Source organism: Mustela lutreola, chromosome 8 (assembly GCF_030435805.1).
Source record: "Mustela lutreola isolate mMusLut2 chromosome 8, mMusLut2.pri, whole genome shotgun sequence".
In the NCBI taxonomy this organism is placed as follows: Eukaryota; Metazoa; Chordata; class Mammalia; order Carnivora; family Mustelidae; genus Mustela; species Mustela lutreola.
In genome coordinates this window covers 147,704,149-147,716,394 of record NC_081297.1, presented here as the reverse complement: position 1 = coordinate 147,716,394, position 12,246 = coordinate 147,704,149, and the positions used below count along the sequence as shown (strand labels likewise).

At 48.9% G+C, this 12,246-nt stretch overlaps 1 protein-coding gene across 3 annotated transcripts in view; it reads right to left on the bottom strand.

The window, feature by feature from the left end:
• Positions 1 to 12,246, bottom strand: part of ATXN10 (ataxin 10) — a 159,392-nt gene that overhangs the window by 125,375 nt on the left and 21,771 nt on the right. For all 3 annotated transcript variants that reach the window (XM_059187268.1, XM_059187269.1, XM_059187270.1), the window contains exon 3: positions 7,794 to 7,876. In XM_059187268.1, coding sequence (XP_059043251.1) covers positions 7,794 to 7,876 — 83 coding nt within the window. The remainder of the gene's footprint in view (positions 1 to 7,793; positions 7,877 to 12,246) is intronic.

Here is a 12,246-nt window from a genome sequence, read left to right as displayed (position 1 = left end):
TCTAAAACTTGACTGAGTGAGGAATCACACCATGATCACAGAGTAGAGGAATCCACTTTTCTCTAGAGAGTAAGTGCAATCTGAGTCTGAATCCCAACAGGGATGTGCGTGTGCGTGTCTGCGCACACGTGTATGTGTACATGCATATGTGTAATTTTACACAATCAGAGGCTGTGTATAGGTTTGTGTGGGTATCTGTGTAACTTGACAAGATGACTCTAAAATCTGCCACTATACAAAGGGCCAAAGCTGAGAAGCTGTTGAAAATCATTAGGTAAGAGGATTTGTTTTCACAAAACAGTAAGCAAGTGCGTGTAACAGTACGGTGCTGGGGCAGGAGGAGATAAGCAGACCAACAGAAAAGAACAAGAAAGAGACTCAAACCGAAACTGGCGAAAGATGGACAACAGATTATTGAGTACAAAATGGTCTTTTCAAAAAATAACACTGGGACGACTCGGTACCAGTACGGAAAAATGGAAATTGGACTCCTTTCTCAAATAACACAGAAAACTCAATTCCAAGTACTAACCTAAATTGAAAAAAGTAAAAATAGAAAGCTTTTAGGAAACAACACTACAGAATAAAAAGACATTTTAAACAAGACACACAAAATAACACCAGAGAAAAACATTAACAAACTAAACTTTCATGTTAAAACACTTGGGTGCCTGGGTGGCTCCGTTGGTGAAGCGTCTGCCTGTAGCTCAGGTCACGATCCGGGAGTCGTGGGATCGAGTCCCACATCGGGCTCTGCTCAATGGGGAGTCTGCTTCTTCCTCTCCCTCTACTCCTCCCCTCACCACTTGTGTGCTCTTTCTCTCTCTCTCTCAAATAAATCTTTAAAAAACACAAAAAACAACAACAAAAAACCTAAGAACACTTTTTTTTCTCAGAAGATATCCTAAAGTATTTTAAAAACATTATCCACAGAATAGGAAGAGAGACAAAAACGTAACAGGAACACTTAAGTATCAAAGGACTTATCCAAAGATTCAAACAGCTTTTATAAATCAGTCAACAAGACAAATTCAGTAGAAAAACGGCGAGTTCAGCCTCCTCTGTCCGCAGGCGCCTCGCGGAAGGCGTGCAGGTACTCGGTTCCGGGCGACTCCCTGGCCGGTTTCCGTAGCACGTGGTCTCCTATGGCGAGGGAACAGGGATGAGCTCCTGCAGGGTGTGACCAACCGGAGGTCTCCAGCAGCCAAAAACTTCCTCAGGATGCTTCAAAGCAACTTCCCCAGCACCCTAGGGGTGGATTTCCAGCAAGTTCCACCAACAGGGCCTCTCAGTGACTTCTCCACGTGACAAGAGAGCCATGACCAGGCTGTCTCCAAAAAGAGCTGGATCTCAGACCCAGGGAGGGGGAGTCTCTCTCTTGGACACTCCTCTCAGCCCGAGGGGTACCGACTGCCCAGAGTGTCTACAACTCCTGTATGCTCCAGCACTGTCCGTACTTCTTAGTAGTCAACCCCGTTACTTCAAGCCCTGGTTAGAGTCCGTGATTCTTTACATCAAGTTTTCCCTGTTCCAGGGATGATGTGGTTTCCACCGCCCGGATGCGTCCTCGCCGGCAGAGTGGATGGAGCAACGGAAGAGGAGGAAGGGGAAGCGCGGAAGAGAGGGAAGAAGGGGAAGGTTCCAGCGGGAGCAAGAGAAAAAAGCCCCAAGCACAGGCCTCAGAACACAATGACCGCTCAATCAGTCAGGACCAAGTCAGGCGGACAACGGTACTCATTCCAACAAAGAAAAACTAATATAAAGAAAGAAACCACAAAGGCAACACTGAGGTTAACACAGAGATTCAGGCTATAGGCAACAGCCGCCACCCTCGGAACTGAAGGCACGAAGGCAAAGTAAGGCAGGTAGGGTTGTGAGAAGCCCAAGCCGGCAGCGGCCCTCCAGGGCTAGAACCCAGGCCTTGGGAGAAAGGGGCTGCCCAGCTACCGTGTGGGCCTTGGAAGCACAGAGGGCGCCTCCGACTCGGGAAGGGCCCCGACCAGCTGACAATGGAACCCCTGGGTGAACACAGGGAGGCTGGAAAGGGGGAGCGGCTGCTGCTTTCCAAGGGGGACACGAATGGGGGTCACGTCCCAACTTCCCGCCTCCCGCCAGCCAGCTTCCCACCAGCATCGTTCACTGGCTGACCCTAACAGAAAGCAAAGGACAGCTGTGTTTGTGGCCTTCCAGCCCTGGCGACCCAGTGCAAAAACAGAGACAGAGGGGTGAGCTTGAGTTGAATACCAACAGCCCAAGATCCAGAACAGTCTCTGCATTAGGCAATCACCAGCGTGATACACACATGTCATTTCTGTGCGTTCTTATTTTATCTTCACAATAAGGCAGACCGCATCATCTAACATTTCACAGATGAAGAAACGGAGGCAGAGTGATTCAGTAAATCAGCCGAGGTCGACAGCAAGTGAGGGGCCCAGCCAAAACTCGGGAGCCCACGGTGTGCCTTCAACGCCAGCTCTTAACCAGGCCAGGAGCGCTGAGAGAAGCCAAGAACATTCGTACAGTTCACACGGGTGGAGAGAAGCTCATCGGGGAAATACTTAAAATACTTCTGTGCTCTGTGGTAACCGGACACGACCGTGAATCCCTGCCGGCCCACCCCTGCCCAGCCCCTTCCTCGGGACACGCCCCATACCTAAAAGGCCACTGCCTGACCGAGCCCCAGCCTCCCAGGGCCATGCCCCAACTATGCCTGGCATGCACGCCGAGGTGTCCACACCCGCGCCCTCCTGTTTGCTCACTGGGTTTGAAGTGGTTCACATCAGGGCCAGGGCAGCCCATGCAGGCGGAAAGGCATGCGATGCGATCCCGAGTGGAAAGAGACCGAGACACTTCTGGGGAACCAAACCCCATGTGAGTGGAGCGTCAGGAAGCGAGCAATGAGGCAAAGAGGCAGGAGGGATCAAAGTAGTAGCACCTGCTGAGTACTTACTGGGTGCTGGGCGCTGTGCTCTGACCGCGCTATCACCTAACCCCCACCACAGCCTTCTGAGCTCATCGCCAGCCCTTCCACACACAAGCAAACTAAAGCTCTCGGATCACCTCACTTGCACGGCTAAAGCAGCAAACCTGGCCAAAGCCAGAGGTGGCTCTTCTGCCCCCAGGAACCCAGGCCAATCCAGGAAGGTAAAAAGTTGCAGGAACAGGAGGTGAAATGGAAGATTCCACTCCATGAGAGGATCCCCACCGTGCAGCAACCACGAAGCAGTTTTAAGAGCAGGGCACTTCTGAAGTCTTTAAACTTTCTAGACCTCTGCTTTGGCAGAAGGAGGATGGGCAGGAGGAGGGTCCCGCCCCAGAGCTCTGGCCCTTCATCCTCATGACTCTCCCAAGATCCGAGATCCATCCGGCCTTCCCTTCCAGCCTTATGGCCCCAACCCCCCCCCCACCCACAATAACCCTGGGCTGGGCACAGAACCGGCTGCCCCCAAGACCTCCCAGGCAGAGAGGCTGCAAAGATTAAGAAGGAAAAGATAACGTGACGTGCCTGTGCTCAGCACTTGCTCACAGGAACTCAGCAATCGCCGGCTCAGAGAGTTCTGGAATGGTGGCCCAAAACAGAAACACTGAGATAAGAATAGGAAGAAATACTGAGAAATACAAAGACAAGAAAATGATAAACCAAGAACTTCACAACTGACTTCACATTACAATCTACAAGAAGCAAGATACAAAACTGCCACGTACCGGTTCATTCCCGTACACACAAATACTGACAGAGGATGAAACAGTCAAGCGTGTGTCTGAAGCAGCCTACCTCCGGGTGATGGCTATTTTCCTTTCCCCTTTCCTGAGTTTTTAAAAATTACTTTGTAATGAAATTATAGGAAATGTTTACAATGAAAAGCTCTACCCTCATTTTTAAACTGAAGTCACAATTTAAAATGACAATTTATATTTTTACTGAATAGGATGTTAACATTCAAATCCTTGTAGAACTGAATTTCTCTCTCTCTCTCTCTCTCACACACACACACACGCCAACAATACAAGCTGGTCTGAAAGGCAACTGACCTAAAGATCATTCAGGCAACTAAAAATTAGCACTCTGAATCAGAACGCAATTCCAGGAAGGAAAAGGTTTAAAGATGTCCCAGCAGCAAGAAAAGAAAACCCCAGACAAGTACTAATGACAGTTTACTTTTACCAAACAGCTTATCAAGTGATCTGTGTAAATACTGCAAATGTTACAAAACCATTCCAAAATCCCAACATTATTTTTACAGATTAAAAATGAATAAAGGCCAAAAACAACACCAATAATTCAATTAAAATAACTCATGCTTGTGTTTACATAAATTTGATGAGCGTAATATATTCATCACACCACTGCAATTATTCTCTGAAAATAATACTCTAAATATTATTTTGACAATGTAATTACAGTTTTTACCTCAAGAGTGGTAACAAAACGCTGGCACAGATATGCTGCTAAAAATCCACCAAGAATAAGGTTCTCACAGAGAAAGAGTCACAACACAGTATGGGCACTTTATTAAGAACCAGAGTGCTTTTATAAGGCTTGTATTAGGCTTGAACTAATACACTATAGAATTTTTTTAAGTTTTATTGTTGAATCCCAATTTCACATGGAATTCCAAATTCAGGCGCATCGCGGACCGCCCTCTTCAAGAAAAAAGAGAGAAATACTGTGGAACTTCCATTGCCCACCCCCGCCTCGCTAACATGCTTCCAGTTCTGCCAGTAAGCACACATCACCTCCGTAAAGCCGACACAACTGAAAAGTAAAGACCTAAATCAGGGGAGAGATGGCCCATGTTCATGGACTAGAAGACTCCGTATAGCTAAGTTGGCAAGTCTCACCAAACGGATCTATAGATTCCACCTAACTGCTAATACGCACGACATAGACATACTCTTAAAAAATCAACAACGGGAGGGGCGCCTGGGTGGCTCAGTGGGTTAAGCCTCTGCCTTCGGCTCGAGTCATGACCCCAGGGTCCTGGGATTGAGCCCCACATGGGGCTCTCTGCTTGACAGGGAGCCTGCTTCCCCCCTCTCTCTCTGCCTGCCTCTCTGCCTACTGTGATCTCTATATGTCAAATAAATTTAAAAAAAATTTTTTTTAAATTTAAATTTAAATTTAAATTTTAAATTAAAAAAAAAATTAAAAATCAACAACAGGGGCGCCTGGATGGCTCAGTGAGTGAAGCGTCTGCCTCCGGCTCAGGTCATGATCTCCGCATCCTGGCCTGGAGCCCAGAGTCCGGCTCAGCAGGGAGTCTGCTTCTTCCCCTTTTCCTCTGCCCCTGCTCACAAACACTCACTCTCCCTCTCTCCAAAATAAATAAATAAATAAATCTTTAAAAAAAAAAAAAAAAAAAACCACAAAAAGACAAACAGCCCAATTAAAAACTGGGCAAAGACCTTGACATTTCCCCCAAAGGAGATTTACAAATGGCCAAAACAAGCACATAAGAAGATGCTCAGCATCATTAATCATGAGGAAAACACAAATCAGAACCACAATGAGATGCCGCTTCCCAAGCATCGGGATGACTCCGACCCCCGGAAAGGAGAAGGAGCGCGGGCGAGCACGTGGAGAAGCGGGAACACTGTACACTGTCGGTAAAATGCAAAATAGCACAGGCGCTGAGGAAAGTCTGGTTCCTTAACAACTTAAATAGGAAGTGGACCCACAATTCCACTGCTAGAACTGCTGAAGGACAGAAAGACCATACACCGATTAGTATGTCCACAGGCACACCCGGAGCAGCGCTATTCTGGACGGCCCGATAGCAGTGCCACAGCCAAATGGCGGAAACCACCCAAATGGCCGCCAGTGAACAGATTCATGAAATGTGGCCCATGCACACCACCGAGTCTTACTCAGTCGTCACATAACTGAGGTACTAGTACCTGCAGCAATGTGCAAACACTCGGAAACACATTCTGCTTCCTGAAAGAAGCCAGACACACAGGTCCCATGACTCTCTGATTCCACTTCCATGAGAAACCCAGGACTGGTAAATCCAGAGACAGACACAGGAGAGGGGAGAACGGAAAGCAGCTGCTCGGCGGGGAGAGGATGTCCTCTCGGAACTGTGGAAGTGCGTCACTTAGATGTGGTGGCTGCACGGCACTGCGAACGCTCTCAAGGCCCCACGGCTGTTCCCTTTAAAGAGGTTACTTGTCGGCTGCGTGAATGTCAGGTCAGTAAAAGGCGGATTCCTTAATTAAACTAACATACCACAGCTGCCGAAACCGTAAACTGTTCCAAACACACCAACACAACACAACACAACATAACACAACAAAACACAACACAACACAGGTGTATGAAGACGTGCCCTCTGGCTGGTACCAATTGGTGGTGAAAAGCCAGGCCGCCAACCACACAAGCAATTTCTCGACCACTGACAAACTGGGTCCTAAAAAGTGTCAGAAATCACCTCCTTTAAATTTTCTGTGAGATTATGGACTTGTTTCAGCGAAGAGAGAATTGATCCTGCGAAACACTGTTTTATCCCATAAACATCACACAAGTCTTCTTGCCGATCAGGGATGGAGCAGAGCAGCCGTCAGCATCCAGGAAGACAGGAGGGCACATGATGTGCGATGGAAGCATGGAGCCCAGGGATGGGGCGATTTTAGGAGACGCGGTGCTCAGTGGCCACACAGGGATGGGCTTCAGTGCGCCAGGGGAGGGCTGGCCCACTCTGATGGCCCTTGAATCACTGCGTCCGTCTGGTGCTTCCTCTCAGGTGTCTCATTCAGAAATACTTCGTGGCCAGGGAAACCCACTTCTGTCCACCACAGGACCCACTATCTACCATATCAGCACTTTTCAGTCATTATAAAATGCACTACATTCTGAACTCTCCTTCGGAATGACCATACCACACAGAAACTTCAAGAAGAGCTGCTTTTCCATGCAACAGTGAAACCTGGACCGGACCTTACTACTGATTTTTCATCCCCCAATTTGAGCACAGAGGCTTCTGGTGTATCATAAATTAGAGCTACAAAAAGATCTTTAAATCTCTAACATCTTAAAAACACTTTCCTACGAAACCCCACACCCTACTGGTTTCTTGACAATACCTGAGAAATTACTGCTGCCCAAAATAACAGAGAGCAAGCACTTTGTGTGAAGGGGCGCAGATGATGCGGAAGACAGACTCTTATCTGCTCTGCTCAGCGTCCGGATCACAGTCCGCACCGAGGACAGGCATGCCATGTCCACACAAAACACTGTATGACTATGCGAGGGCCGGCCTAACAAAGCACCAGACTGTTTGGTGTAAACAATGGATTTATCTTCTCAGAGAAGGAGGTTCAACGTCCACGATCAAGGTGTGGGATGGGCTGGTTCCTTCTGAGCCCCCTTCCTGGGCTTGCAGATGGTGGTCCTCTCGCCATGTCCTCATGTGGTCGTCCCTCTGTGTGTGTCTGTGTGCTGACCTCCTCTTCTTACAAGGACCCCAGCCATCACGGGTTAGGCCCGCCTGCAGGACTCCATTCTACTGGATTTAGCTCTTTCATGGCCCGGTCTCCAAACACAGTCACATCCCCAAGTGGCAGGAGTCGGGGCTCCGCCGTACAGAACTAGGGGACAGTCCGGGAGCACAATTCACCCCACAACAGAGTGAGGACAGGAAGCTGTGACAACTTCATTTATGATCATTCACTAACATCACCAAATAAGTTTCTCTGTATCATGAAATACAAAACATTTGCTTTAACTAAGATGTGGATTTTAAATCCTTTCCAAAGGTCTGAGAAACCCATGAATCCCACAAGTTACAAGTTACCTGTCAACAGGGACTCCTGCTCCACCCGTAGCTCACGAAAAAGAAAAATCAGATCAACAGCCACGCCAATTGTATCCAAGTTCCTGTAGGAGATTTTTTAAAAAGACAGAGTCAGACCCATTAGTTTTCTTAGGCCTGCGTTTCAAATGATCCAGGGAACAGAGCCGCAAACTTTCCACATCATAATCTCATAACCTGCTGACGTGTTACCCCCCCCCCCAAGGCAAAGGGGACCTTCGGGCTGTGAGTGGATTCAGGATCTTGAGATGGAAAGATCACCCTGCACTAGCCAGGTGGGACCAATATGGTCACAGGCACCTTAAAAGAGGAATACAAGAGGGTGTCAGAGTTGGGGAAGGGAACATGAGCCCAGAAATGCCAGCGGCTTCTAGAAGCTTCTAGAAAAGGCCAGGAAATGGATTTTCCCCGAGAGCCTCCAAAGGGAACTCGGCCATGGTGACCCATTCCAGCCTTCTGAATTCCTGAACCAAAAGATAACAAATCTGTGTCGTTTGAAGCCATAAAGCGGGTTGAGTAACGTGTCACAACAGCAGGAGGAAAGCAATCAGATTTGGGGAAGCAGAAGCGGTGATGCACATATAAACACCCGCACACATGGGAGCAGCTCTGGAATCTGGCAGGGAGCAGGGGCCAGAAGAACAGTGAGCAGCCTCTGAAATGCTAGACGCTTTTAGACTTCTGGTGGGCACGTGGATGCCGAAGGCACTGCCAGTGAGGGCTCAGAAGTGAGGAACCAATCCCTGGAAACCGGGGAAAGAGGACCCTCTTCCCACAGGCGCAGAAGCTCAGCAAAATGATGAACTCGGATGTTTAGCTGAGCCACGATTATGGTGGGACCTGAGTGCTCCACTTCCTGCTGCACCTAACAGAAAGGAGATGAAGAGAGAACCAGGTCTTGCTTCGGAGAATTCTTAGTCTAGCCAGATGGCAAAAGACACTAAAACTGGGACAGTCAGTGGCAAGAAAGCGTGCTCTGCCGAGAAAGCCAAGGGGTTAGCTGCACAGCTTTTGCTCCTGCCTGGGAAGAATCAGAAGGTCAGTGTTGAGTCCCAGGTGAGGAGGGGCTCTTTGAGCAGATTAGGGTGGGACCCACTCCCTTCTGTCACCTCAGCAGAACCCAGGAGTAGAGACGGGGTTATCTACGAAAGCTCTGTGCAGGACCCTCTTGCCTAACGATGGGAATCCCCATGACAGACACGTGAGACCCACACGGTTGTTAAAAATGTTTTATCAGGAGAAGAAAGTCTGCCAGCTTGGACAAAAGGCACAGAGAAAGGATGAAATTTAAAAAAAAAAAAAAGGTGTCAAACTCCCAAAATTCTACTAGCGGGAAGTAGGCTGATAGAATGACTCAGGTGCAAACACATGCTCCCTTGGGGAAAAAGGAAGGCTGACTCTGAGGGCAGGGCCAAGGGCACAGCCTCAAGCCACAGATGACTCTTCCCAGGCCTGGAAACCGAACTGAGTTTTTTGCCAGATGGGATTCTGAAACTGCTTTGCTTGGGATCAGTGATTCCTCTTTTCCTTCGATTTTCTCCTCTTTCAAAGGATAATGTCCAAAACAGTTACCCTAGGCCTGCCCCAAACTGCATTTGGGGAGCAGAGAACCTGTCCAGTTTCACAGCTGCACCAATACAGTCAAATTCTACCCCAGAATGGATGTGCTCCATCCAGAATCGGACATGTGAGTAATTGAGAAAACTGAGTAATGCAATTCGGGACTTTTAGCTGATGAGACTTAGATGAGATTCTGGACTCCAGCTAATGTTGTCGGGGTCAAAAATGTGGGGCACTGGGAAGGGCTGAAGGCATTCTGTATACTGACTCTCTAGGGGCTCCAGGGTGGACCATGGTGGGGAGAATGGCCCCCGAAAGATGTCCACACCCTCAACTCTGGAACCTGTAATTATGCTCTCTTATATGACCAAAGAGATGTGGTATGTTAAGAAATATGTTTTTGGTCTTTGTCCCACGTTCCTAGCACAGAGCACCTAAAACCCTTGGAATTTCCAGTGTGATAAGGAGTTTTTTGATATTTAGAGCAAGCCCCTCTCAACCACAAGTGGGTTTATCCTGATAAGGCGGCTCTAATGGGGCTTCCACATGGCCTCACAGCGGGGCTGACTGTCCCCCAGAGGGACCAACCAAGTGATTATGGGACTGTAACATTCAGCCCCAACCTCCAGACCTCTGCAGAGGAGAAAGGTCTAGAGATTGAGTTCCATCACCAACAGACAACAATTTTTCCAATCAAGCCTATGTGACAGAAGCGCCATAAAGACCCCCACAAAATGACAAGTTTGGAAAACTTCTCTGTGGGCTAGTGAACACATCAGAGGGAGCAAGACCGCCCTGCAGCGACCCACTTGTCCTACGTAGCTCCTCTCTTTGGGTATCCCAAAGTTGTGTCCTTCACAGGAAACTGGTAACCGTATGGCAAGTGCCTCCCTGAGTCCTGGGAACCGTTGTATCAAACCCGAGAGGTGTCACGGGAACCTCGGAACTTGTCAGCTAGGCAGAAATGGCAACCGGTTCGCATCTCAAGTGGGGCTATCTTATGGGACCGAGTCCTTTACGTTATGGGATCTGATGGCACTGATTCCAGGCGGGTGGTGTCCGAACGGAAATGAGTCTAGACCCGCAGCTGCCACTGAGAATCAAAGTTGGTCAAAAAAAATCAGAAGAGACTTTTTAGGTATGATTACTGGTTCTGAGAGGGGGAGATTATCCTAGATACTGGCTAGGGCATCATTAATCCTAAAAGTCCTTATCAGGGGGTGCAGGATGGTGGGAGCTGCAAAGAGACTGGAAGATTCTCTGGTGTTACTTGGAGGCGGGAGGACGGGGCCGCAAGCAAGGACCCGGGCAGGCTCCAGAACGTAGAGAAACAAGAGAACGGATTCTCTGCTAAAGAATGTCTACTACCAGCCCCACTGGTTCTCACTGATTTTGGACTTCTGACTCAGAAAAAGAAGATAAGAAAGACTGCTCTGTTAGAGCAGCAAAGGAAACCACGACGGCTCCCTGCCTTCACTTCCCCACGAGAAGCAGAATGAAGCCACGACACTCACTCCTTAAAGAACAAGAGGGTCCGGGTCCTCTCTTCCCTCCCCACGGCCGAAGAGCGGCTTAGTGCCCACCTCCCAGAGGAGTATGGTGCTTGCTTGGATGGCCCTGCCAGAAGACAGCTGGTATCTCATCTGCCACACTATTTTTCCTTGCAGTGCTTGAATTTTTATAGTTTGCGTATTACTTGTATAATAAGGAAAAGCAAATAGAAATGAACTGCAAAGGAAGTTGTATTATCATACACTTCGAGTGCACTAGCATTCCTGAGGGCAGAACCAAGCCACCGGGGGACCTGGGCAGAGCGGCGGAGGCAAGTGGCGTTAAGCAATCTCATCTGAAACACCCACAGCCCTGGGTGGGAGATCCTGCTTGCCCTGACTTCCAGAGGGGAAGACCGGTGCTCATGAAGGTCAGGGTCCCGATATAGGGTCCCATGGCTGTTCAAGGGACCGAGCAGTCACCCACGACAGGGTTAGCAGGTGTCTCTAGGCAGATACGACAACCGCGTTCAAGCTGAGCTCTGGAGTCCCAGAGAGCGTTCCCTGGCTCGTCTACTGTTCATGGAATGAGGGACTGTCGGGCAAGTTCCTTAACCCGAGCCACAATTTCTTCTTCTGTAAAAGTGGGAAAACGGTAGCATGCTATTTCTTGGGTTTGTTCTAAAAATAAAATAAGACACTGCAGTTAAGCCCTGGGGACAAAGCCCGGTGTGGAGGGCAGGCCCACCAAATGCTCGCATCCTTCCCAGCGAGGCGAGCCAGGCACCACGATGAATTCGCCAGCCCGCACTCAAGAGTTTCTGTTCTAAGGCTCTCCCTTTGCTCCCCGATCACATCAGAGGGGCGCCCCTGCCCGGAAAGGGACAGAACAAACTAGCCTCTGCCCCTGGCTTCGGTTTCTAGCACATTAACTAGTTATATTTTAAGATGTAAACTATTATTAGCAACATTATTACCATTTCTATGCATTTACCTGCAAAACGGACAGCAGGGTCTGCTCAGTATGGAGTGAAACAACCTCCGCATTCTCCACCCCCCCCCCCCCGCCTTGATCTTAAAACTCTCACTCATCACATCAAAGCCTCAGGTCGAAGACTGTCTAGGCAGCAAAGGGGGTCCCTCAAGAGGCTCTGGACTAGCCCAGCTCCACCCACCGCAGCAGCGAGAGAGGCCTGGAGGCTCTGTCTACTTCAAGCCCAGGAAAGAAAGGGGAACGTGCTCTTTGTGGCTTCCGATTTCATCTCAAGTAAAAATTTGTAATAAAAAGCAGATTCCAGGGGCACCTGGGTGGCTCGGTGGGTTAAAGCCTCTGCCTTCAGCTCAGGTCATGATCTCAGGGTCCTGGGATTGAGCCCTGCATCGGG